We start from the raw sequence: 27984 nt of genomic DNA, 5'->3' as shown, positions 1-27984 counted from the left end.
CAGCATTAAATTAAGTGCAGCCACCAGAGGTAAATGTATGACAGCAAAACAATTGGATAAAATAATGGTGTCATTTATGTACATATACTAAAACTGTGATTCAGATAGGGGAATAAATGAAGAAATAAATAAGGTGAAACAAAATGACAAATCAGACTGATGGTGAGGCTACTTCTGATTAAAGTAATCATGTTTTTTTTTTCTCCTGTCTTATACATCATTAAAATTTCAGATGTTAGGAGCTGATCTGTGACAGAAAAGGCCATCCAGAACTGTGATATGCGGTTACTGTCCACTGATCTCCGCCTGTATTTCCATTTGCCCAATAGACAGGGTGAAAGATATACAATAGATGTTGCTGAAATGCTGAGTTAAGAGTAAATACAACCCAAATGAAGATATCTGTGCTCAAGACAGAGTTGTGTGCACTCATCTCTTTACTTTCATCACTCTATTTCTGATGATAAGATTCTATACAACTTCTGTTGGTGGAAAAATACCTTTCTTCTGTTGGATTTCTCTCTGTATGATGCATGTGCAGCATGACAATTCAGGGAGAGTATTTTGTAAATTCCTAATCAAACAATTTCCAGCACGTTTTCTGGTTGTTGTTGTTGTTGTATTAAAAAAATCTTAACAGTTTGTACACTATGTCCTGCGATTTGCACCAATTACCATGGACCACCAAACAACAAAATATTACCAGAAATGCAACACCTATCATTTACAAAAACAGAATTGTTGCATTACAAAACAAAAACATTTTCCTTCTTTTCATCACTCCATATGTCTGTTGGGACAGCTCTGTATAGGAATTACAGTAAAAAGCATCTGTGAAAAGATTTGAACACTGGTAGTAGAATTGGAGAATAAGGCCAAGTACAGTCCCATCATGTATCAGAATGAAGCACTGCTACAATCCCAGCAGCCGGCCAGCTGCCCTCTTTGCTTTCATGTCTGCTGCTGCTGCTGTTGTTGTTGCTGCTGCTGCTGTTGCTGTTGCTGTTGTTGCTGTTGCTGCTGCTGCTCCAACATGACTTCACAGGTTCGTCCCAGTTCTCCAAGTTTGACCTTGGCATACTCGGCTCTGTTTAGTGCCATCTGACAGTCCTTCCTGGCTGAATAAGTGGAACCTTCATGAGGCTGACCAGTAGCTACCTAGAGAAAAGATGAGAAAATGAGCTTAGGTCCGCTATTCACAATACAATGCAGTCTGTTTTGATTTGATTGGTCAAAATTTAAAAAAACTCCAAAAAAATCAATGCAGAGGGACAATATTTTATTAGAATGCCTGGTATCTGTTACAGTATTGATTAGCTGTCATACTATTGTGTATATTAATATCTATATATTCAGCACTATATCCATGAATACTATAATAAATATAAACAAATGGTTCATAATAGGGCTGCAAGGTGGCACAGTTGGTTAGCACTGTTGCCTCGCAGCAAGAAGATCACCGGTTTGTGTCCCGGTGGGGGCACCGGGATCTTTCTGCGTAGAGTTTGCATGCTCTCCCTGTGCAGCGTAGGTTCTCTCCGGGTTCTCTGGCTTCCTCCCACAAGTCCAAAAACATACTGAGGTTAATTGGTGATTCTAAATTGTCCATAGGTGTGAATGTGAGTGTGCTTGGTTGTCTGTCTCTAAGTGTAGCCCTGCGATAGACTGGCGACCTGTCCAGGGTGTCACCTGCCTTTGCCCTAAGTCAGCTGGGATAGGCTCCAGCCCCTCCATGAACCTTGTGAGGATTAAGCGGTGTACAGATAATGGATGGATGGATGGTTCATAGGAACTACATTTTAGTCAAGGTGACATACTTTCTGAAACAAAACATAAATTAGGCACTACAGCTCTGTTGTTGAAACTGTTGTCTCTCACAAACTAGTACTACAGTTGTGCGTTTAACCTGTGTGAGGTAGCGAATCTGGGAAGTCAGTTCACTCTCCACTCGGTTGACTGAGGTCTGGAACTGAATCAGCTGTCTGTCGAGGAAGCTGGCATTGGTTTTGTCTTTGGAGAGTTCCAGGACAATATTACCTGCAAGGGACACCACACATCAGCAGTTAGCCTATGTCAAGCAACAGTAAACATCAATCAGTTCATGACTAAATACAAAGATGAAGGCAACTTGCTGAAAGGTTTCTTCAACTCTAAGTGGTGGGGTGTCCTATATTTTGACTTATGTGAAGTCGCTGAGGTCACATGTGAGCCTTGGAGTGTTAGGTTCATATCAGTTGAGATGTGGAAGGGTGTTAAGGTTTCAGAATTACACTGTAAGTGGCTAACAAGTGCTGTCACAGACCATCCTCCCATGATTTGTGATGGCTGTTTCAATTTGACATGTATGATTTCAAACATCTTCAAGAAACTCAAGGAAATCCATTTGTTTCCATTTTAGCACTTAGATAAACCATGACCTGCATGAGTAAGAATCTTTGATGACACAAGTTATAACATTTTAACTATGCCAGAAACCTGAAAGATTACACAAAAATACTTAAAACTACATTCATTGTTTTTGTCAATAAAGGGCAACAAAATGACCACAATTATCTGAAGTATTTATGTTGAGTGCTAGTGAACAGTTAATTACTTTCACATCCAACAGACAAAGGGCAACATTATTAATCATTTGGAGTCAGATTGATGTCCACCTGATAAATTCAAAGATGGACTCTACTTTTAGCTCCAGTTTGGTTTCCACCAACCACTGACCAAAATATTAGACTCTTTAGCTCCACTGTTCACCAGCTACTTTCTGACAAGACAATGTGGCACAAAGAGCGACACCTTCCACAAGTAATAAAAAATACTGATGAGTGAAATTTTAAGGAATATTTTTTTTCTCTTCTGTAAATTCTAAGTAATTAAGGAATTGGCCAGATTAGCCAGATACCAGAGCAACACTCAGCAGCTGGTAAAGAAACCAGTATTCCTGTACTGAAATACCACCAGTTAAGATGTGGCTGTTTGAGACAACACAACTTCATAGCACACCATGGAAGTGCAATATAAACTATTCGAGGAGTCATCCACGAGAATCCTAGTAGCTCCAGTAAAAGGCAACTTTTCGTTTTAGTAGTAAAAATGTCTTCAAGCGGGGTTCAAACTGGAATTTGACACTGAGACCTCTGCAGACCCTGTCTTTGCTGGTATTGTACTTCAAATGTACAAACAGCAATTTACAACAGGGCTGAATGATTTGAAACCATCACAAATTTATCAGAAAACTCGCAATTTAATATTTTCTTCAAATCATTCAGCCCTAATTCACACGCAATTAGTCCGCCACTTAAGGTGCTCTTGTTTGTTTTTGCCAAATTGCTAATCCTATCTACTGTTTACAAAGGAATTAGTCCTCACCGGCACACTGCAGGACCGACGCTATCTCCTTCTCTACGTCCTCCAGAACTCTGAGCCGCTCATTAGCCATTAGTAGGCAGGAAACAGCCTCAAACAGCAGCTCTCTGGGCAGAAGTTCCTCTGTTCAGCGACACACGGTGAGCCACTGCCGCCTACAACAAAGAATACGCTTAAACGACGTCACTCCGTCGCACAGTGGTGACGTAGGCTTTGGCGGAGAGGCAAGATGGCTACATCGACTTGGCTGCATGGCCCATCTGCTATGCGACTTACAGAAGGTTTGGTGTCGGTTCTGAAAGAACAGCGTCCAGAGTATTTACCTGCTCTGCTGGCCAACTACAGAGAACATGGCGTGTTCACAACACAGGTAGAGCCCAGTCCGGGCAAGCACGTTGGCTTTCAGAGCTAGTTATGTGTTAGCCTACTGTCGCTGTGCTTGCAGCTGCTACATGCTTTGTTATTCAGTGAGATGACACCTGGAGATGTTGTATGCAGTCTGAGCTGTTGCTGTGTTTGTTAAATGTGTCCGCTGTTAGTTACTACCTATGTTTATCTGTACAGGGCGCCGGCGCAGTCGGGGGTCTCGTGGGCTTCAGCAATGCCAAACTGGGCTCGAGCAAGACCAGGTGAGACATGACTGCTTTTTGTCAGCTGTCATTATGATTCAGTACCACTGACGATGATGTTTTAACGTTACTATTTCGTTTTGTGTATATTTCGGCACGATATCACTGTTAACTATCAGGCAGTGTATAGTGTGATTTTTTTTTTCCCCCACTCACCTTGTTCATATGTCTCTGTGCGGGGCTTGACTCATCGTTTTCCTGAGGACAAATGTGATCTGTGTAAAAGTTTTAATGCAAATGTATCAGCCGGTGTTTGTCCTTATTGGAGAGATAAAGAAGAGCCATTTACAAGCAAAGTGTTTTTATTTGTTTATTTATTAGGTATTGAATGACTTTAAACTTGCAGGAAATTCAGGTTAAAACCGTTCAGCACAATAAAATAAAATAAAATAAATCATCAAAGTTACAGCAAAAAAAATACTCCATTATTCTATGATAAAGTGTCCAGGAATATATGTTTACATTCATCATATTATATTCAGTCATGTATATATGATAAATGCCTGTGTTAGAATAACTCTATTTTCTGCCTCTGGCAAACAGGTGTGTGTAGTTATTTGCTCTGATTTAAACAAGACGTTACTCCCTCTCAGACATGCATCCTGCTTTATTAATCTGACGGGACTCATGTTAGCTGTCTGAATGTGCACCTTGGTTACTTTTCCTGGATAATTTATGTCTGATTTCTCGCACAGTCAGTGAAACTCAAAAGGGTGAGATTAAATAAGTGTTTACATACTTCTTCTCACTCCTTTTCGAATATGTAGACCTAGTCCAGAATTGTGGAATATTTCTTTTGTTATATGATTTCGTTCAATATGTATGTGTATGGATTTGTATGTATATAAGTGTATATTTATATTTATAAAAAATATTAATTCTTTGTTTGCTTGGTACTTGTCTTTACATATTTTAAATAAATATTTCAATCAATCAAAAGGTCAGGAGCCAGCTTCAAGACAGACGCAATGTTACAAAATATTTAACTGCAGCTGATAAACTGTGACTGTGTGTGTGACAGCTTGATCCTGTGATACATTTAAACTATGTAATGAAGTTACTGTTCTTGCTCCTTGTGTAAATCCGTATTGCTCTCTCGCTCTCTTTGAAGACAGTTGTGAATCCTACTGCTATTCGATGCTCCACGTATATCTACGTAGAGTTTGACATGCCAGCAAATTCTTTCCTGGACCACTCTTCATGCTCTTTCTGGGATAATTTATAATTATAGAAATTTAATGAAGTTACCAGTGCTGCTTTTTAATGGTCAGTGAGTGTTCAGGGGTAAGAAGATGTTGACGGGCATCACAGCTGGTGTGATCCTATTAACGTTAATGTTCTAGTGATGTTTTCTTCCAGGTGCTTGTTTATCAAAAAAATACATTAGTAGTAAGTTTAAGAGGAAAAAAAGACAAATCAAAGCAGAGAGGTAAATGTTCTGGATGGTTTAAGTGGTAATAAAAACCCCTCTGGCTAGCTATTTCTGCAAATCAGTCACAATCGTTTTGGAAATTAATTGATAGAAGTGTTTGTGTGTGTGCAGGTTTGAGGGGCTCTGCCTTCTTGCTATGCTGGTTAAAGACAGCTCCAGTGATCTCTTCCAGCAACACTGCCTTTCCTGGCTTCGCTCCCTGCAGCAGGTCATACAGGTATGCCACATTCACTTACACGTTGAACCCTCTCCAAACCACACTACAGAAAAAGGCCATATACTGAGTGTGAAAAAGAAAATTTGCTTTTTCACTAATTTTAACAAAAATATTGACATGTTTGCAAAAACAACTTCTTATAAGTGTGTTACATAAATGATTGCCAGTTTCTGTCGTGTGCTTGTTGACGAGTTTTCCAGGCACAATGTCTTCAGTTGCAAGAGGTCTGACATTTTTATTTTATTTTTTTTTACATTTGCTGCTCTTCAAAAATACCCACACAACTTTTCAGTGAGATTTAAACCTGGGATAGGCCCATTCCTTGAATTTGCTTGTGTGCTGAGGACAGCTATCCTGTTTAAAGGTCCACTTCCAGTTCTATGTGAGCTTGTGGACATGCACACACATGCAAATGATACACAGTAGATATATAATTGCATCTTAATAATGCATTAATATTCATATTTCTGTAATTAGGTACTGTCCATATGTCTCAAAAAAATGTATTTTGATGGTTTCGCAATATTGTTTAGTGAAACTGTCGTGTCACTAAAGCCCTGTCTGAATTGAACTGAATTTGAGCAGTATGATGCATAAGTTGCAAGTGGTCATGACCAAAGCGAGATGCTAAAGCTGATGGAAAGTCAGTCAAGCACACATTTGACTTCTTTTTTTTTATGTGAAAAAAGATAGAAAAGAAAGTAAAAAATGTGAACAAGGGAATGCGTGTCCTGATGGCACACTGTCAGACAGACAACTGCAAATACAAAGTGACCACAGTCAACAATCATAAAAATCTTACTATTAAACATCTGTGTGTCTCTTATTATTCTGAATATATTGCCTTTAATTTCCAATTTATTGAAGATATATACCAGGCCTTGATGTCACAGTTTCATGATATTATGCTGTTGCTTTTTTTTTTTTTTTCGACTTCAGGTAGCTCTCTGTTTTTTTTCACTGCACATGGGTTTGAACTACTGTCTTCAGATCACACCTCATACTTAATTGGCAAAGAGAACACCAGATCCAGAGGATTAAATAGGACAGGTTTTATGTAATTCCCTAAGGAGGCTCTAAACATTGGCCCTGAATCGGGAACCCTGATTCTTATTTTATGGACTTGAAAGTGTGATGAATACTTTTGATCTGATCTGTTGTTTTTAAAAATTTGATTTGTAAAAGTGATGACAAAATTACAATTTTATGTGTAATTTCTTTGAGTATATCACTTCTATGAATAGGCACTAGTTTAAAGAGAATCAAATATTTGCTTGTCTAAATATGTCGAAGTAAAAAAATTTCACCAGATATTTTCTCACATGACAATATCAAAGTACTTTAAGGTTCATGGATGTGCTGCTTTAGAACACATGTATTTCTGGTCAGTCTTAGTCCTTATTACTAGAGTTATTGCTACAACACAACTATTTTATCTGTATTTTGTTATTAAATCAAAGGTCATCTCAACCGGATTGCATTTAGTTAGTTTTACATGTATCCTGTTACCGTTATCCTCAAGTTTTATCTGTTTGAATGTTTGAATGTATTTTGTGTTGTCAGTGCAAATAAAGGTTAAATGAATTACAACTAATTCTAGAGATATGACTAGTTGGAAAAATTTTCTTAGCCTGAAGCCATTTCAGATTTCTCTTGCCTTCTGTCTGGTGTTCTCTAGTCTCAGGCGCCAGTTCAGACCATCCAACTAGCAGTGAACATTTTGAAGGACCTGCTACAGTACTCGTCCCAACTACCAGAGCTGGCCAGGGAGGTTGGCCTCAACTCAGTCCTTGGCATCCTGACATCTTTGCTTGGCCTCAAGACAGAGGTGAGGTGGCAGGGCAGTGATATGTAATGAAAAATATAAGAAGGCTGGAGACACAGAATCATGACATGANTAGCCCTGCGATAGACTGGCGACCTGTCCAGGGTGTCACCTGCCTTTGCCCTAAGTCAGCTGGGATAGGCTCCAGCCCCTCCATGAACCTTGTGAGGATAAAGCGGTGTACAGATAATGGATGGATGGATGGTTCATAGGAACTACATTTTAGTCAAGGTGACATACTTTCTGAAACAAAACATAAATTAGGCACTACAGCTCTGTTGTTGAAACTGTTGTCTCTCACAAACTAGTACTACAGTTGTGCGTTTAACCTGTGTGAGGTAGCGAATCTGGGAAGTCAGTTCACTCTCCACTCGGTTGACTGAGGTCTGGAACTGAATCAGCTGTCTGTCGAGGAAGCTGGCATTGGTTTTGTCTTTGGAGAGTTCCAGGACAATATTACCTGCAAGGGACACCACACATCAGCAGTTAGCCTATGTCAAGCAACAGTAAACATCAATCAGTTCATGACTAAATACAAAGATGAAGGCAACTTGCTGAAAGGTTTCTTCAACTCTAAGTGGTGGGGTGTCCTATATTTTGACTTATGTGAAGTCGCTGAGGTCACATGTGAGCCTTGGAGTGTTAGGTTCATATCAGTTGAGATGTGGAAGGGTGTTAAGGTTTCAGAATTACACTGTAAGTGGCTAACAAGTGTTGTCACAGACCATCCTCCCATGATTTGTGATGGCTGTTTCAATTTGACATGTATGATTTCAAACATCTTCAAGAAACTCAAGGAAATCCATTTGTTTCCATTTTAGCACTTAGATAAACCATGACCTGCATGAGTAAGAATCTTTGATGACACAAGTTAGAACATTTTAACTATGCCAGAAACCTGAAAGATTACACAAAAATACTTAAAACTACATTCATTGTTTTTGTCAATAAAGGGCAACAAAATGACCACAATTATCTGAAGTATTTATGTTGAATGCTAGTGAACAGTTAATTACTTTCACATCCAACAGACAAAGGGCAACATTATTAATCATTTGGAGTCAGATTGATGTCCACCTGATAAATTCAAAGATGGACTCTACTTTTAGCTCCAGTTTGGTTTCCACCAACCACTGACCAAAATATTAGACTCTTTAGCTCCACTGTTCACCAGCTACTTTCTGACAAGACAATGTGGCACAAAGAGCGACACCTTCCACAAGTAACAAAAAATACTGATGAGTGAAATTTTAAGGAATATTTTTTTTCTCTTCTGTAAATTCTAAGTAATTAAGGAATTGGCCAGATTAGCCAGATACCAGAGCAACACTCAGCAGCTGGTAAAGAAACCAGTATTCCTGTACTGAAATACCACCAGTTAAGATGTGGCTGTTTGAGACAACACAACTTCATAGCACACCATGGAAGTGCAATATAAACTATTCGAGGAGTCATCCACGAGAATCCTAGTAGCTCCAGTAAAAGGCAACTTTTCGTTTTGGTAGTAAAAATGTCTTCAAGCGGGGTTCAAACTGGAATTTGACACTGAGACCTCTGCAGACCCTGTCTTTGCTGGTATTGCACTTCAAATGTACAAAAAGCAATTTACAACAGGGCTGAATGATTTGAAACCATCACAAATTTATCAGAAAACTCGCAATTTAATATTTTCTTCAAATCATTCAGCCCTAATTCACACGCAATTAGTCCGCCACTTAAGGTGCTCTTGTTTGTTTTTGCCAAATTGCTAATCCTATCTACTGTTTACAAAGGAATTAGTCCTCACCGGCACACTGCAGGACCGACGCTATCTCCTTCTCTACGTCCTCCAGAACTCTGAGCCGCTCATTAGCCATTAGTAGGCAGGAAACAGCCTCAAACAGCAGCTCTCTGGGCAGAAGTTCCTCTGTTCAGCGACACACGGTGAGCCACTGCCGCCTACAACAAAGAATACGCTTAAACGACGTCACTCCGTCGCACAGTGGTGACGTAGGCTTTGGCGGAGAGGCAAGATGGCTACATCGACTTGGCTGCATGGCCCATCTGCTATGCGACTTACAGAAGGTTTGGTGTCGGTTCTGAAAGAACAGCGTCCAGAGTATTTACCTGCTCTGCTGGCCAACTACAGAGAACATGGCGTGTTCACAACACAGGTAGAGCCCAGTCCGGGCAAGCACGTTGGCTTTCAGAGCTAGTTATGTGTTAGCCTACTGTCGCTGTGCTTGCAGCTGCTACATGCTTTGTTATTCAGTGAGATGACACCTGGAGATGTTGTATGCAGTCTGAGCTGTTGCTGTGTTTGTTAAATGTGTCCGCTGTTAGTTACTACCTATGTTTATCTGTACAGGGCGCCGGCGCAGTCGGGGGTCTCGTGGGCTTCAGCAATGCCAAACTGGGCTCGAGCAAGACCAGGTGAGACATGACTGCTTTTTGTCAGCTGTCATTATGATTCAGTACCACTGACGATGATGTTTTAACGTTACTATTTCGTTTTGTGTATATTTCGGCACGATATCACTGTTAACTATCAGGCAGTGTATAGTGTGATTTTTTTTTTCCCCCACTCACCTTGTTCATATGTCTCTGTGCGGGGCTTGACTCATCGTTTTCCTGAGGACAAATGTGATCTGTGTAAAAGTTTTAATGCAAATGTATCAGCCGGTGTTTGTCCTTATTGGAGAGATAAAGAAGAGCCATTTACAAGCAAAGTGTTTTTATTTGTTTATTTATTAGGTATTGAATGACTTTAAACTTGCAGGAAATTCAGGTTAAAACCGTTCAGCACAATAAAATAAAATAAAATAAATCATCAAAGTTACAGCAAAAAAAATACTCCATTATTCTATGATAAAGTGTCCAGGAATATATGTTTACATTCATCATATTATATTCAGTCATGTATATATGATAAATGCCTGTGTTAGAATAACTCTATTTTCTGCCTCTGGCAAACAGGTGTGTGTAGTTATTTGCTCTGATTTAAACAAGACGTTACTCCCTCTCAGACATGCATCCTGCTTTATTAATCTGACGGGACTCATGTTAGCTGTCTGAATGTGCACCTTGGTTACTTTTCCTGGATAATTTATGTCTGATTTCTCGCACAGTCAGTGAAACTCAAAAGGGTGAGATTAAATAAGTGTTTACATACTTCTTCTCACTCCTTTTCGAATATGTAGACCTAGTCCAGAATTGTGGAATATTTCTTTTGTTATATGATTTCGTTCAATATGTATGTGTATGGATTTGTATGTATATAAGTGTATATTTATATTTATAAAAAATATTAATTCTTTGTTTGCTTGGTACTTGTCTTTACATATTTTAAATAAATATTTCAATCAATCAAAAGGTCAGGAGCCAGCTTCAAGACAGACGCAATGTTACAAAATATTTAACTGCAGCTGATAAACTGTGACTGTGTGTGTGACAGCTTGATCCTGTGATACATTTAAACTATGTAATGAAGTTACTGTTCTTGCTCCTTGTGTAAATCCGTATTGCTCTCTCGCTCTCTTTGAAGACAGTTGTGAATCCTACTGCTATTCGATGCTCCACGTATATCTACGTAGAGTTTGACATGCCAGCAAATTCTTTCCTGGACCACTCTTCATGCTCTTTCTGGGATAATTTATAATTATAGAAATTTAATGAAGTTACCAGTGCTGCTTTTTAATGGTCAGTGAGTGTTCAGGGGTAAGAAGATGTTGACGGGCATCACAGCTGGTGTGATCCTATTAACGTTAATGTTCTAGTGATGTTTTCTTCCAGGTGCTTGTTTATCAAAAAAATACATTAGTAGTAAGTTTAAGAGGAAAAAAAGACAAATCAAAGCAGAGAGGTAAATGTTCTGGATGGTTTAAGTGGTAATAAAAACCCCTCTGGCTAGCTATTTCTGCAAATCAGTCACAATCGTTTTGGAAATTAATTGATAGAAGTGTTTGTGTGTGTGCAGGTTTGAGGGGCTCTGCCTTCTTGCTATGCTGGTTAAAGACAGCTCCAGTGATCTCTTCCAGCAACACTGCCTTTCCTGGCTTCGCTCTCTGCAGCAGGTCATACAGGTATGCCACATTCACTTACACGTTGAACCCTCTCCAAACCACACTACAGAAAAAGGCCATATACTGAGTGTGAAAAAGAAAATTTGCTTTTTCACTAATTTTAACAAAAATATTGACATGTTTGCAAAAACAACTTCTTATAAGTGTGTTACATAAATGATTGCCAGTTTCTGTCGTGTGCTTGTTGACGAGTTTTCCAGGCACAATGTCTTCAGTTGCAAGAGGTCTGACATTTTTATTTTATTTTTTTTTACATTTGCTGCTCTTCAAAAATACCCACACAACTTTTCAGTGAGATTTAAACCTGGGATAGGCCCATTCCTTGAATTTGCTTGTGTGCTGAGGACAGCTATCCTGTTTAAAGGTCCACTTCCAGTTCTATGTGAGCTTGTGGACATGCACACACATGCAAATGATACACAGTAGATATATAATTGCATCTTAATAATGCATTAATATTCATATTTCTGTAATTAGGTACTGTCCATATGTCTCAAAAAAATGTATTTTGATGGTTTCGCAATATTGTTTAGTGAAACTGTCGTGTCACTAAAGCCCTGTCTGAATTGAACTGAATTTGAGCAGTATGATGCATAAGTTGCAAGTGGTCATGACCAAAGCGAGATGCTAAAGCTGATGGAAAGTCAGTCAAGCACACATTTGACTTCTTTTTTTTTATGTGAAAAAAGATAGAAAAGAAAGTAAAAAATGTGAACAAGGGAATGCGTGTCCTGATGGCACACTGTCAGACAGACAACTGCAAATACAAAGTGACCACAGTCAACAATCATAAAAATCTTACTATTAAACATCTGTGTGTCTCTTATTATTCTGAATATATTGCCTTTAATTTCCAATTTATTGAAGATATATACCAGGCCTTGATGTCACAGTTTCATGATATTATGCTGTTGCTTTTTTTTTTTTTTTCGACTTCAGGTAGCTCTCTGTTTTTTTTCACTGCACATGGGTTTGAACTACTGTCTTCAGATCACACCTCATACTTAATTGGCAAAGAGAACACCAGATCCAGAGGATTAAATAGGACAGGTTTTATGTAATTCCCTAAGGAGGCTCTAAACATTGGCCCTGAATCGGGAACCCTGATTCTTATTTTATGGACTTGAAAGTGTGATGAATACTTTTGATCTGATCTGTTGTTTTTAAAAATTTGATTTGTAAAAGTGATGACAAAATTACAATTTTATGTGTAATTTCTTTGAGTATATCACTTCTATGAATAGGCACTAGTTTAAAGAGAATCAAATATTTGCTTGTCTAAATATGTCGAAGTAAAAAAATTTCACCAGATATTTTCTCACATGACAATATCAAAGTACTTTAAGGTTCATGGATGTGCTGCTTTAGAACACATGTATTTCTGGTCAGTCTTAGTCCTTATTACTAGAGTTATTGCTACAACACAACTATTTTATCTGTATTTTGTTATTAAATCAAAGGTCATCTCAACCGGATTGCATTTAGTTAGTTTTACATGTATCCTGTTACCGTTATCCTCAAGTTTTATCTGTTTGAATGTTTGAATGTATTTTGTGTTGTCAGTGCAAATAAAGGTTAAATGAATTACAACTAATTCTAGAGATATGACTAGTTGGAAAAATTTTCTTAGCCTGAAGCCATTTCAGATTTCTCTTGCCTTCTGTCTGGTGTTCTCTAGTCTCAGGCGCCAGTTCAGACCATCCAACTAGCAGTGAACATTTTGAAGGACCTGCTACAGTACTCGTCCCAACTACCAGAGCTGGCCAGGGAGGTTGGCCTCAACTCAGTCCTTGGCATCCTGACATCTTTGCTTGGCCTCAAGACAGAGGTGAGGTGGCAGGGCAGTGATATGTAATGAAAAATATAAGAAGGCTGGAGACACAGAATCATGACATGATATGACAACACACACACACACACATATATATATATATATACACATATACATATATATAAAATGTGCTTTGTTCTTCCTTTGATCCTAGTGTGAGCTGGCAGCCATGGAGGGGATGACAGCCTGTATGAGCTACTATCCCAGAGCCTGTGGATCCCTCAGGGTGAGACACACTCAGGGACAGATGAGATGAAGAGTGAACGAGAACTGAAAGAGTTGTTTCTAAAAAATATTCACTTAAGTTACACCTGTATTACTTTTCATTTTAGTATATGTCATTTATGTCTTTTTGACTGAAGTTTCTGGTCAAACCTGTCTTTTTTTTTCCCTTCAAGGATAAACTAGGAGCGTATTTTCTCTCTAAAATGGACAGCACAAACCGGAAAACACAAGAGGTTTGTCCAAGCAAGTACTGTCTGAGTACAGTCCTCGAAAATTAGACTTTCTTCTCTGAATGCTTTTAAAATTGTTTATCTCTTGGGTCACTGTTTTTTCTGTCAGGTGGCCTGTCAGTGTTATGGTCGTCTTCCCTGTCTGGGAGGCCTCTTGGACAGAGGAGTGGGCGCTGGCAGAGCTGAGGGCTGGACCAATCAGATTCACTGCCTACTGGCCACAGCCAATGGCCTGCTGGCTCAGATCTACCAAGGTGCAGAAACAGGTATGCTTTTCTGTCAGTTAGCATATATAGGCCATTTATGGGACATTTTTAAGTTTTGCTAGTTGAAAATACTGTCTAATGTCCTTGGACACGTTGGAAGAGCTTTGTTTTTTTTTTGTTTTTTTTTTTGTTTTTTTTTTACATTTGTATTGTTTGCTGACGATTAATGATGCTAAGACTTAATTACTGTTTGCTCTCACAGATGGAACGGTGCAATATCAAGGTCCAGGGGTGGAGCTGACCTTCCCTCATCTCGACCAAACAGATCCCCTGCTGTTGTTGCAGCTGCAGCACAGATATACTGCTGTCTGCCTGGCACTCAAACACACACTCAGGTAAAAAATAGGCACACATACAACTTTTAAGAAAAATGTATCATTTAAAAGATCAGTTTACCCAAATTACAAAAATTATCCTGTTTGCGCTTTGTGGTCTCTATCAATGTAAGTAGCTTTGGTTTTAAACTACTTAAAGTCTTGCCCCACTTTCATGTCGCTGAAATTTGATTTGTTAAATTTGCAGCTTTCAAAACTACATCAAATGTCCTGTTAACTTTCCAATGCAAAAATGGTGCAAACAATCCAAAAAGAAAACACTGAGAACTTTTTGTGAGTCTTAGGACAGTTCAGTCTGGCAGCCTGAAGACATTGATTAGCGTAATTTTCGGACTATTGAGCGCACCTGAATATAAGCCGCACCCACTAACTTTAAAAAGAAAAAAAAAAGTACCTATAAAAGCTGCACTTGTCTATAAGCCACAGGTGTCCCCGTTGTAACATGAGATATTTACACAGAAAGATTTTTTTAAAAACTTTTAATTAAATATGTACCAGTAACATACACAAATATTTACCGTAAATGCTTTTTTCTAAACAGTGCCTGTAACACAGCTGATGAAAAAAAACCCCTAAAAATACCATAGTCTACCAGGAAAAGTCATTGATCGCTATCTTCATCTTCCTCCTGCACACTAAAACCACTAAAGTCATCTTCTTCAGTGTCGGAATTGAACAGCCTCAGAATTACTTCGTCACACACTTCCTCTGTCTCTCTTTTGTTGTCGTCGCTCTCAATGTCACTTTCATCTCAAGGCAAATTCATAAAACTTGTAAAAATCCATAAAGTAGCCACATCAATGTTTAAGCTGGAAGCACTGTTGCCTCACAACAGGAAGGTCGTCGGTTCATGTCCCGGTGGGGGCACCGGGATCTTTCTGCGTGGAGTTTGCATGTTCTCCCCGTGCAGTATGGGTTCTCTCTGGGTTCTCCGGCTTCCTCCCACAATCCAAAAACCTGTTGAGGTTAATTGGTGATTCTAAATTGTCCGTAGGTGTGAATGTGAGTGTGCTTGGTTGTCTGTCTCTGGGTGTGGCCCTGCGATGGATTGGCAACCTGTCTAGGGTGTCCCCTGCCTTTGCCCTGGGTCGGCTGGGATATGCTCCAGCCCCCCACGACCCTAGTGAGGATGAAGTGGTGTATAGATAATTGTTTAAGCCGCAGTGTTCAAACCGTGTGAAAAAAGTAGCAGCTTGTAGTCTGGAAATTACGGTAACTGGGCACAATGGGATTTGGTCAAGTATAAACGCAATTTTATAACTAAGTACTGAATACAGCAGATACAATGCATTTAATGCCTTTTTCACTTAAAGTAAAGACCAAAAAACCAACAACAGCAGTGATGTGCAGAAGTCAGTTCCAATATTGCAAGTATTTATTGTGTTATTCTTGTTCAACAGAGTGGATCCTGCATCAGCTGTCCGTCTGCCTGTCAGACCAATACTCAACCTAGTGTGCCGAGCCCTTGCTGTCAGCTCCAAGAGCATAGTAAGTGCGCACATGCACAGACTAAAGCAATGAACAAATTTGCTGATTTTTGCATCATTGTATGTGAATGCACACCAAACAAATATTATTGATCCTAAACCATTTGTTTTTGGCTCTTTGTGTCTCAGAATTTAACAGGGGATGGAAGTGTGAGGTTGTTAGTCCTCCCCATTATCCACACCAACACACTGGAGGTCCTGTCAAGTCTTATCACAGCGTGAGTACTGACACAGAGAGACACACACACACACACACACACACACACACACACACACACGGGATGTCTGCAAATGTCTTAAATTGTACAACAAGCCTGATAAACCTTAAAATCACAAATGTATATGATTATCAAGAGGTCAGTAACTCCAAAAGTACAAGCATGCACCGAAGACTACACTGTTAATGTGACGTTGACGTCTGTGTGCCTTTGTGTCTGCACTGTGTATTACAGAGTACGAAGAGGCATGGTTCAGTATGCTGCAGTGCTACAGAGGCTGTTTTCTCAAACCCTGTCTGCCTGGATGCCTCTACCTGAAGCCAGTGTGGGACAACAGAGAGCCTACAGGTAACTGACACCTGCTTCGTGTAACTATTCCTAACTTTGGATACTGAGTGCGCTCTGTTGTGAAATAACTGAGTGCAAAACAAGGATATACATGGATTTTATTTTATTTTTTAAAATACAATAGATAAGCAAAGGTAATTGATGTAGACTGTCACCTATTTACAATTTCATAGTGTGTACATGATTTGTGTGCCTTGAACACACTCATTTTGACATACAAAATTAGATTTATTAATTTCTTGACATGTATGAGAAAGAAACAATTGCAGCCACTCCTTACAATGCAGAAGAACACACCTCAAGTATTTACAGGTGTGAACACAGAGTAACCAACACTGAGATATGGGCTTACTTTGGTGGCATTTGATTGAATCTCGATTCTATCAAATCGACACAACAAATTTGAATCAGAATCAGATCTGACATGTTGATTACTGACTAGTATTGAATGTTCGGACACCCTGAAATGCAACTACCTGACTTAGATTATTAGATTAGACTTTTAGATTCTTGCAAACTACTTGATCTAAATAATGATGGTCTTGATTCCCAAGTCTGAGCTTATTCAGCTCCAAATATTTATTCAATGAAATAAAAGTTGCAGTATTACTCTTCTTATGCTGCAATCAGCTGATAAATGTTATTTTGTAAAGAGGCTTTTTACTCACAATTTTGGGCAGAGTTCAGTCAAAATTTGAAGAGCACATTAACCAACAGATTAAGGTTTCAGTGGACACGTTACACAATTAACGTTTATTAGCTACAGCTGATATCATCTACTACTGCTGACAGATTAGAGTTAATTTCAAAGTTTTTGGAATCCAATATATTTTGGGGGTAGGCGTCCTTGGCATTCTCTCAATTCGATTTAGATTTTTGGTGTCAAGATTTGATTCAGCATTAATTGTGGTTTCAAAATGGTTCTGGAGGTTTGGAGTTTTTTTGTATGAAAATTGTAAAATTTAAATGTACTTGCCAACATCGCTGGTTAAATGTTTAATGTAAAAGCAGAAGTTGGTGTTTGTTCTGCAGCAAAAGGGACAAGCTGAAGAAAGCACAGCACTCTTTTGACATTCACAGTCACTGAATGATTTTTAATTATTCCAACACACTTTGGAACATAAAAATGAACAGAGTCAGTCACTTTGATCCGCTTCTAGGTTTATTGTACACTACTCAGACCATTAAAACAAATCGAGCTGATCTCAGGGGCAACTGAGTAATGTCACAAAGGACATTAACTTGAATACAATTCTTTACCCTACCAACATACCACCCACCAGTGTATCCTAATTGCCACATTCATCCCTTATGTAGCTGTATGTCACATTTACGTAAAGACCTCATATTATCTCTGTTCTGTCTATCCTGTGTCCTGAATGTCTTCTGAGCAAATCAAATACTGCACATGGAGTTTACAAAATAGTCTTGTCAAGGCTGTCATAGACAGTTTACACATGGACCTTCCTAATATACTGATTGTCCACCGTCTGTGTATTTACAGTCCATCATTTTGCATGTGTGACACATTTTTGTATACATACTAAATATAAACACATGGTTCAAAAAGTCTGAGTGGGTTATACAATTCGTTAAATTTCTGTCAGATAATCCAAAATGCTGTACTAGCAATATGCTATTAGAGTTAAACAGACAATACAGACCCAATTATTCTCCCCAGATTTATTTATCTTATTTATCTATATACCGCTTAATCCTCACTAGGGTCGCGGGGGGCTGGAGCCCATCCCAGCCGACCCAGGGCGAAGGCGGGGGACACCCTAGACAGGTTGCTAGTCCATCGCAGGGCCACACCAAGAGACAGACAACCAAGCACACTCACATTCCTACCCACGGACAATCCAGAATCACCAATTAACCTCAACATGTTTTGGATCAAATCATTTGTGGTTTTAGCCAACTAGGAGCCATGTGCAAATTAGAATCTCCTGTCAGAACACAACTTTACTCAAATTACAGGCACCGACGCTTCAGTGCTTTTGTCGAACACACTTCAATGTCTTGTATCAGAAATTGAAAACATGCTTTACCGTATCACCAGTTGGAGCAATGCAGCTTAAGCATGAAATGTGATGCTATTCACTTGTCTAACCTATCGCCTATGTCAACTTTTTTGTCGCATCACATTTGATTTCATCCCACAGCTCAGTACGGGTATCGGTGTACGCAACCTTAGAATTGTGGGTCCAGGTAGCTGGAGCTTCAGCAAACATCCTTCAGGGAAGCCCCAGCCACTCAGAACTCCTCTTTAGCCACCTGCTTGGTGACATTACACCAGGGGCAGAGTCTATCAAGGTAGGTTCAACCTGCTCTTGCCTGTTATTTTGAATGTGTTTTCAGCTCCCTATTGGCTCAAATGAAAAATAACTAGGTTTAAAGATTTTCTTTTTTTAAACTGAGCATTTGGAGGAGCAGATAAGTGTTGACTTTGCCTCTGGTTTGGTCCTTTCCCAGCTCCGGGCAGGTCTGTCAGCTGATGTGGTTCCTGGAGGAAAGCCAGGCCCTCGAAGGACGAAGCAGTTGGTCATGGCGGATGCAGTTGGACCATCACTGCAGAGGAAGGGAGACCTTCTGGCCAATCAAGATACTTGCCTTTCAGCCCTCAGAGGTGAGATGCTATCTCAGTTTGATTACATCATATCATTGCACTTACATGTGTGATGTTACTCCTGTACATTGTGTAATATGTGCAATACTTGCTCAGGGTATTTCTTATTTCCATATTTTTATAGAGGGCTTTTTATCACATGTATTTATTTTATTCTTCTATTGTATATAGCTTATATTTTGCTGCTGCTTTTACATTTACCTTTGAAAAATACACTAGAATTCCAATGTACCTGTACTGTAGTGTAATTGTGCAAATGGCACTAAAAAATAGATTCTATTCATGCCCATCTTGTGATTTTGCTGACCTTGTGTTCTTCTGTATAACTGCAGTTTGCTTTTCTTCACAGGACTGAGACAAATCATACAGACCAGCGGAACACTACTAAAGGATGATATACACAAGGTAAATGTCTGCTAAAAATGAGCAAAAACGTTCATCAAATTTTTTTTACCAGAATAGGCCAATTTTCACTCTTAACCAGTTTATTCATCTGACGTTGTATGTGATTGTAGCAATAACTTGCACACTTATAAATTACCGAGGACTGGGGTTGTGTTTGTCATAAGCTATGGGTTCCTGTAGACGTAGTGCTAAATAAGATGATTATATGGTTGTTTTTCCCATCTATCTTCATCATGTAACCACTTGTTTCATCATGTATACTATTCAATAGAAAACAATCTATGGTTTTCTGCTCTGTGTTTATTTTCTCGCAGCGACTCCATGATGTGGTGCTACCACTGTGTGTGCGTCTACAACAGCAGCAGTGCAGCACCAGCACTGCATGTGAATCTGCAGGGGGCGTAAGTGGGCAGTATAGCAGTGCCATCACTCGACGAGAACTATACAGGTACTGCTGCTTCATTCAAACCAATAGCATTGAAGAGAGACATGGCCCTGTACTCCATCACACTGGATTTGTTTTTAAGTATTTTAACCACTAAAATTAACCCTCTGCTTTCTATTCAGCTATAACGTAGCAGCATTTATATCCATATTGGGAGGATTTGTGTGGCCTAATATTTATCGGTTGACTTCTAGATTAATTAATGCCTCTTTGTGATGAATTTAAACATTTGATTATGATAATTCTTCAAAAAAAACCCCAACAGCGCTATTGCAGTTGTTGCAGCATATCTGGATTTTTTCTTTTTGTTGGTGTGTGTTTTGAGCTTAGCGTGGTCTTTTGCAGCAACACATGTTCTGTTGGACCAATGTCAAGTAACTAACTTGGCAAATCAGAATCCTTTCACTCCATGGCTTTAAAAACCCCTTGATTGCTTTAACTGGATTTTCCCATTTTCCAGTACGTATTGGTGTGACTGCACTATCTTACTGCTATAGAAGGGAAAATCGCTCTGGCGTTTTGTGTATCTTTTGCCAGTCACTTGAAAGACTAAGAATGATTTAAAGAGCATAAACGAATTCTGTAATAAGGGTGGACCCCTTTGTGAAATGTGCTTGAAGGGAGGCTCCGACTGATTGTCCGCCTTGTCTCAGCTCCTGTTTGTGACATTCATGGATGGAATCTCAAGGTGCAGATGGTTGAGAAGTGTTTCCAGTTTGGGGAGTTCAGGAGTGTGTCTGTGCTTTGTGTGGAAGATGTAGTTCTGTTGGCATCATCAGGAAATGATCTTGAAGTGGCTGGGAAAAAAGTCAGCACCTCCAAGTCCAAGGACACCATTCTCTGCCAGAAACCGATGGATGGCTCCTTTTTGATTGAGGGGAAATTGCTGCCCCAAGCTAGGGAGTTTCTGTATCTCCGGATATTGTTTATGAGTTATGTGAAAATAGAGCACAGGAGGGATGTCTGGAATGCTACTACTTTACCTGTGGCCCTTGTGATTCTGTGATGAACTGAACAAAATGGATAGATTAACGATCATCTTGGGCGGAGCTCAGCAAATGATGTGGCTTTGGTGCTGCTTCAGAATTGTTTTGGTGGAACATTTCCAAGAAGGAAGACAAGCACTGTCATTAAAATGAATGATGATTTGTAACAGAATGTTGTGTGATGTAAATGCTGGAGTTATGGAACTTTTATGTTCCTTTTGAATTTCCAGGTTATTGTTGGCTCTGGTCCTGGTCCCATCACCCTGTTGGCCTCCACCTCTGACCTGCGCCGTGTCCATTCTCAGCAATGGACGCACCGACCGCAACCTCAAGGTGACTTCTCAGAACACTCACAAATGTGACAACCGCTTTGAATAACAGATCCAGGAGTGACAATTTTTTATCAGACACCAGTACTCCACACATATGTTTTAAAATAATACGTAAAGTTGTTTGTTTGAACATGATCTAATTTGGTAGGGTACACATTAATTTGAGAGTACCTTGGTAACAGGTGAAACTGATCTAAAAACACGTTACTTCAACATAATGTATAAAGAAGAGCATCATCATGCAGAACACAATAATCGTTGTTTACTCTTTCTATTTGCAGCAGGTGTTTTTCCGTCTACCATTTCAGTTTTTAATGACTTTCTGTGCACCCCCCTTTCTCAGGTCTCTTCATTCTGTGCTGAGGCTCTGACGATCTGTAACTCAATCCTTCACCCTCGCACTTCGTCCGTTGCCCTCCCTTTACCGCCCCTCACTCTGAAACCAACCCATACTGCTCCAGTCCTCCCCTCCTCCCAGGGACCTGCTTCTGGACTCACTTTGCCAACCCTCCTAGGAGGTCCTGCCCCTGGTCCTCCCTTTCCCACCCGCCACTCTCTTGGCCTGGGCCCCACTTCCCTGCTAGGTTCTTTGGAGAACCACCTCTCCCTGGTTCCTGGACTGCCAGGCCAGGCCCCTGCTCCAGGAGACATGATCCTGTCTCCACACGCACACCACCAGCCAGATCCTGCTGGGCTGGGTCCTCCAGAGGGGCAGAGACCTGTGTTTGTCCGATATGACAAAGAGGAAGCAGAAGATGTAGAGATCTCTTTGGAAAGTGACTCAGATGACAGTGTGGTGATAGTTCCTCCAGGGATGCTCAATATGGAGAACCAGCAGGATGACGTGGCAGCAAACTCGCAGAACATACTCTCTGCTGCACCAGGTGGCGCTGGTGTCACATTAAGTGGAGGAGAATCTGTCACCATGGTCCCCACTACAGCAGCAACAACCACAGTAGAAGGGACCTCTCTCTCCAATGACCTGGCCACCTCATCTCCCCTCCTCACCACTTCCACCACCCCCATCAACTCTTTTCCTCCCTCCAGTGCCTCGGTCGTCTCCCTGGTTCCACCTTTGAACTCCAGCACACTCACAGGTCCACCTGGTGGACTTGGAGACTCAATGCCTGGCAGGCCCCAGCTCCAGCAGATGCTTATGCAGCCCTCCACAGCAGGCCAGCCCAGCCCAATGGGTCTACCACTCCAGATGCACCAGCTGCAGAATCAGCTGAGTCAGCAGGGACGCCACCTCCACCAGCACCCGCCAGCACCCACCAGCAACGAAGATTCAGCTGTCATCAACATCAACAGCACTGATGACGAAGAAGAAGATGAGGAGGACATGGAGGACGATGAAGAGCTGGAGGAGGAGGAGGAAGGGATGGATGAGGAAGATGAAGAGGAGGAAGTGAGCGATTTAGCTGAAGATGAATTTTATGATGGGGAGGAATATGAGGACTATGATGAAGAAGAGGGTGAAGACCTGGAGGAAGAGGAGGAGGAGGAGGAAGATGGGGACATTCCTCCGCTGGAGGGAGCAGAGGACAAGGTAGTAGAGGCAGGGATAGAAGAGGGGAAGGTGCTCCGAGCGGCGGTGGATGAAGGAGGGATGTCTGGCTTTAGTGTGGAGGGGGATGCTGAAGGAGGGATAGAGGAGATCCAAACCAACAGAGCACTGTTTGGAGACGACAGGATGAAGGTGCAGGAGGTGGAGAGCATTGGAGTCCTGGAGGATGCACGAGAAGGGGAAGGAGAGGAGGATGACAGTGAAAAAATGAATGACCCTACCATGCCACAAATCCTGTGTGTCACTGGAGGAGCACTGGATGAGAGGGAGGAGACTGAGGAGGAAGGTGGAGAAGCAGGGGGAGGATTGGAGGAGGGGGAAAGCTCGTGGGAACAAGGAGGGAAGGAGGAGGAGGAGCTGACAGCTGCCCCAGAAGAACAGAGCACCAATCAGACTCAACAGGTAGTTACCACAGCTTCAAAGTTTCACTTTTGACCCACGCTGATCAATGTGTTACAGTAAAATGAGTGGAAAACAAGTTGAAGTGATAGCTGATGTATAATCACAGAAATGGGCTAACTTGCAAGAGTTTTAAGTGCAAGTTACATTGTTGTCATTAAAGCTGGTAATTCAGCACAAAGACGGACAGGAAACTGACTCTGTCCAGCAATAACAAAATTCACCTACTCGGATGTCTGAAGCTCACTGATAATTGTATTTCATTTGTTTAACACCCGCAAAAATCCAAAGGGGAGGATGTCATCTTTACTCAGGCTTTGCTGTGGCAGAATATTTTCATTTTAACACTGTAATATTTAGGGCGGAACAGGCTGTTACAGTTAGATAACTAGTCGACTGAGCTGCCATGTTACTAACAGTGGAGACATGCACAGCACATACCATCACTTATTGGAATTATTGATCATTAATATGGATCTTCTGACTTGATTCTGGGATGCAGGTTGTTTCTGGAGGTCAGGAATGTCTGTATATTCAAGGATTCAAGGTCTTTATTGGTCACGAACACAGTCATACATGGTATAATGCGCAGTGAAATGCTTTATTGTATATATTAAGAGACTGAGTATTGCTTGAATTTCCCTAAAGGGATGGATAAAGTATCTAGCTAGCTAGCTATCTATGACAAGACCTTTATCAGTGTTTTTGTTCCCCCACTATTGTATTAATGACAGTGGTATTGTTATAGTGTTGTTAAAAGAAAAAATTCTCTACTCTGTTCAACTCAACAGGAGTCAGCAGCTGAACCTGCACAGGAAGTCAGTGTGAGTGATAACCAGCCATCCAGCCATCAGGAGGAACAGCTAGTAGCTGTTCAAGAAGAAGACACACCAGCAGATCCTGAAACCTCTGCAGACTTGAGTACTAAAGAGCAAGAAGAGACGGTTGATTTGAAAAGAGACAAAACTGATACAGAGCAGCAGGAGGCAGCTGGAACAGAAGAGGAGAGTGATGGAGAGGAGGGCAAAGGCGTGAAGAGGAAGAGAGAGGAGGGGCAGGAAGAGGAAGAAGCAGGGCAGAGCACTGATAAGAAAAAGGTAAAATTTCAGATTCAGTTGTTCTCTTGTACAAGTTTATATTGAGCCATTAAGTAACACAAAACATCAGATGACATCTTAAAATCACCAATTTATTAGGACTTTTCTCACAGATTCTAGGACACCAGTTAAATTCATAGAAAATTGTTAAGACAAGAAATGCTGACAATCTTGTAAAAAAAATCCAACGAGGCAATAAACATCATAGCTCAGTGTAAACATAACAAAAGAATGTCATTGCCATAAACATCTTTTAAGCCCTTTGTTTTACACTTCCTTAATCGTAAAATAATTATCTAATCATTTCTAAAAATGAAAAAGTTTTCCCCCAAAAAAGTTGGTACCAAGAGTACTACATATGGATAAAAATAAAATGAAACACAAAGACAGTGTTTACTTGGTACACTTACTGCTGTAACCTAGCGAGTCAGAAGATGTAAAAATTGAAAAAAAGAAAACTGTAAAGAAAAGGCATGAAGAATCAGAAATCATTTTGACCCCAGTGACAGCATAAACAAAACACTACATCCACTGAAGAGGCATTTGTGGCTGTACGGTGCTGAAGAATGGGGAAAAAAAATGAAAGAAAGACACAACTTTGCCTCAGGCACAGCATTGTTGAGAATTGGGAGGTGAGTATGTTAACCACTCTGCAAACCGCTGTGACCTACATGTGACCTCGCTATAACACCCTTCTCTATGTAGCTTTGCAAAACTGTTACTACAGTACTTGTACTCTGCAGAGGCATTGTTCCTTATTGTATTGAAACAATAAGCAATTACTGATTTAGTGACCACTGTCCCAGAAATACGTAGTTATTCAACATTTCCCATAAACCACCTGTCAGTTTGAGTAGGTATCGGCATCAGACACACAACAACCGTTTTCTGTTTGTCCTACAGATGGATGATGAAGCCATGGCCTCCATGTTGGCGGATTTTGTCGCCTGCCCACCTGATGATGAAGATGGTGCCTCGGGATCAAACTGCTCATGAATATTTGCCAACCTGAACTGATGTGATTGAAGTTACCACGTATACGGCAGATACTGCTAGAATACTGTATCATTAGTCACAAGGTTTAGTTACCTCATACAATAACTCCATGTTATTCATTACATATTCAGTCATGCTTCACGTTGTTCAGATTATACTGTTAGAATGTGGCCTCCAGTTTCTTTGTTGTATTTTTTTTTAAAAACAATATTGGCAAGTTCTGGCTGCATTATGTGGGCTATGGAAAGGAGAGTCTGGCTTTTTACTGTCACATCATCCAACTACCTGTACATGAAGTAAAGTGAAGTCGCCCGGCAGGGAGGCAAAGCTCTCTGAAACGAATTAGGCAGAACGAAAGCCTTTTGTTCTTGTATACAGTACACGTTCTCTTACAGTGAGTATATGGTCTTTTTTTAATTTGTATGTCTTCCATGTCTTTTTGTTTTGTCATCTGTCATATGCTTTCTTATAAAAAAAAAAAGTAAAAATTCTGTCACGACTTACATAACTACATTGTTTTTCTGAGATTTACTTTCAATCATCAGGACAGTAATCGGGTTCATTCAACTTCACCCCTTTACCATGCCCTTTAATTTTAAGGATGAATTTACCCTCAATGCAAGAGGTCATCTAGAAAGATGTGTGGATTATGCATTGACAGAATTTTAAGAAATACATTTTAGAGCGTCACTTTCTTGTATTTAATTTATTCAATTTTGTACAAGTCCATGGTATTTAGGTCAGATCAGGCAGACATCTGAAAGACCGCACAAATACAGTCTAAACTGTGCAACTGGACAGATACTGTACTGCAAGATGGCAAAGAAAAAAATGATCTTTTATAATTTGGGTGAACTGATTTGACTATCAAATGTGTCCCAGTCCCATACATACTAGGTGAATGTGGACAAAGCACATATGACTGGAATTTGTAGGACACATGGTTTGAGCTAATCTTTTAAGCACCATCTAGTTTTGTATAAAATGGATTTGGAGAACAGTAAGTTCCCTTCACTTTTCCACAAGTAGCTTCTTTTTTGTTTCTTGTTGCAACGATGTTATGGTGAGTGAGAGGTTTGTATAATTTTACTGGTTTAGAAAACCCGTTACTGGCAAGGGGGCACTGGTGAGAACGCACTCGAGATGCTGAAAGTTCCTTTCATTTGTTTAGTATAGAACATGAGTAAGTGTGTGGTTCTGAAACGAGGAAATAAAATGAAATAAGTAATAATCTAATGCATTTTCACCAGGTTCTTACATGCATTACAGTTATACATTGCTATAAAGAATATACCATCAAAGGGTAAATTATACCAGATCAGCTGAACATGTTCTACAGCATTTCTAGTCTGCAGCATCCTCTTGTCCTCATGAGGGCATAATTAGCTAACCAGCCAGATTCTGATCTCACTCCACAAAATAACACAGTTTTACATAGCAAAGAAAGAGATACAGTGCTTTTGTTGTGAAGGGACAGGCTGTAAACTAACAGGTACGGATAAATGATTGTCGAAAAATTCATTTAAAAAAATAAATTGGCTTTAAGTAACTTATGAGGGGTCAAATCAGGGTTTTTTCATGATTCTGAGTTGATTGTTGGCATTTATATTTCACCACAAACACTCCATTGTTAAAAAAAAAGCCACACTCACTTCTACATTTACATTCAAAGTAGCATTTATTTCACATACTTATATAATACTCAGTTATTTCTCATTCACAATGTCAGAAGCTTCTAGAGTCATTGTGTCGTCTTCAGACTCAACAACTGACTGCAGTTTACAGATTCCACAGGCCGAGATGCACGTGACCCCATTCGTCTTGCAGCTACACCCTGGTTGCTGCAATCTCCATGACAATTACAGCTCGTGAACTTCAGTAGCTCCTCAGGAGCCATGGGGTCGAGTGTTGGAATTGGCTCATGCCCATGCACACCTAATGTCCATCCATAGTCATTGGGGTTCAGAGACATGCTCTGTAGAAGGATCCAGTCCCGGGTCTGCAGGTAGGCAGTGAATGAATGCTGTGGAGCTGCACCCTCTGTTAGAGGTAGAGTTTGATCACTCCTGCCGCCGCCTTTCTCGAAAATGTATCAAATTTCACCCGATGTAGTTTCTGGCCCATGATAAATGCACTGGAAAGTCGCAGTACCAGCCTGAATCACTGCCTCCTTGGTGGCTTCTGTGTCAAGGAAAATTTCCATGTACTCATTCATGTCCTCTGCACAAAACCTGACAAAATGCTCCAGGTTTGTGTCAAGTATAATGTGAAACAGAAATACTCATATATTATTCCATCCATCCATCCATTTTCTATACACCGCTTAATCCTCACTAGGGTCGCAGGGGGGGCTGGAGCCTATCCCAGCCAACCTAGGGCGAAGGCAGGGGACACCCTGGACAGGTCGCCAGTCTATCACAGGGCCACAGCGAGAGACAGACAACCAAGCACACTCACATTCACACCTAGGGACGATTTAGAATCACCAATTAACCGGAGAGAACCCACGCAGGCACAGGGAGAACAGTGCTAACCACCTCCCACCATGCCTCCTGGCACAGCCCCCAATATATATGAAATATGTAATGTAGCCCCAACAGCATCCCTTCCAAAACATTTTATACTTCAATGAAAGTAATTACGAGTTATAAGGAAAAGACTCGC

At 40.4% G+C, this 27984-nt stretch overlaps 4 protein-coding genes across 5 annotated transcripts; 2 read left to right on the top strand and 2 right to left on the bottom strand.

Moving 5' to 3' along the window:
• Window positions 1–59: 59 nt before the first annotated feature.
• Window positions 60–3513, bottom strand: LOC103362106 (mediator of RNA polymerase II transcription subunit 11). Its single transcript, XM_008288372.1, has 3 exons — window positions 3364–3513; window positions 1907–2037; window positions 60–1158 (listed from the first exon to the last, which is right to left on the bottom strand). Exons 1-3 carry the CDS (start codon window positions 3431–3433, stop codon window positions 952–954), a joined length of 408 nt encoding a protein of 135 aa, XP_008286594.1. The 5' UTR covers window positions 3434–3513; the 3' UTR covers window positions 60–951.
• A 61-nt stretch (window positions 3514–3574) lies between these two features.
• Window positions 3575–7493, top strand: LOC103362118 (proline-, glutamic acid- and leucine-rich protein 1-like). Its single transcript, XM_008288388.1, has 4 exons — window positions 3575–3730; window positions 3925–3989; window positions 5533–5638; window positions 7317–7493. The coding sequence occupies exons 1-4, from the start codon at window positions 3590–3592 to the stop codon at window positions 7491–7493; spliced, it is 489 nt and encodes a 162-aa protein (XP_008286610.1). The 5' UTR covers window positions 3575–3589.
• A 205-nt stretch (window positions 7494–7698) lies between these two features.
• LOC103362105 (mediator of RNA polymerase II transcription subunit 11-like) lies at window positions 7699–9399 on the bottom strand. The gene is made up of 2 exons (XM_008288371.1): window positions 9250–9399; window positions 7699–7923 (listed from the first exon to the last, which is right to left on the bottom strand). The coding sequence occupies exons 1-2, from the start codon at window positions 9317–9319 to the stop codon at window positions 7724–7726; spliced, it is 270 nt and encodes an 89-aa protein (XP_008286593.1). The 5' UTR covers window positions 9320–9399; the 3' UTR covers window positions 7699–7723.
• A 61-nt stretch (window positions 9400–9460) lies between these two features.
• pelp1 (proline, glutamate and leucine rich protein 1) lies at window positions 9461–26556 on the top strand. 2 transcript variants are annotated; one of them, XM_008288370.1, is made up of 19 exons: window positions 9461–9616; window positions 9811–9875; window positions 11419–11524; window positions 13203–13352; window positions 13510–13581; window positions 13754–13813; window positions 13920–14064; window positions 14279–14411; window positions 15812–15899; window positions 16028–16116; window positions 16351–16464; window positions 18630–18780; window positions 18940–19093; window positions 19443–19498; window positions 19813–19946; window positions 21160–21262; window positions 21605–23230; window positions 24019–24324; window positions 25228–26556. In XM_008288370.1, the coding sequence occupies exons 1-19, from the start codon at window positions 9476–9478 to the stop codon at window positions 25318–25320; spliced, it is 3786 nt and encodes a 1261-aa protein (XP_008286592.1). In that variant the 5' UTR covers window positions 9461–9475; the 3' UTR covers window positions 25321–26556. The 2 variants fall into 2 exon arrangements, with proteins under 2 accessions (XP_008286592.1, XP_008286591.1); XM_008288369.1 differs by having other exon boundaries at window positions 13920–14076.
• The last annotated feature ends 1428 nt before the right edge of the window (window positions 26557–27984 follow it).

The sequence above is a fragment of the Stegastes partitus genome, unplaced genomic scaffold (genome assembly GCF_000690725.1).
Source record: "Stegastes partitus isolate 25-593 unplaced genomic scaffold, Stegastes_partitus-1.0.2 Scaffold556, whole genome shotgun sequence".
NCBI classification, from domain to species: domain Eukaryota; kingdom Metazoa; phylum Chordata; class Actinopteri; family Pomacentridae; genus Stegastes; species Stegastes partitus.
Note: the sequence above shows the minus strand (reverse complement) of the source record. Positions and strands in the feature narration are given on the sequence as shown.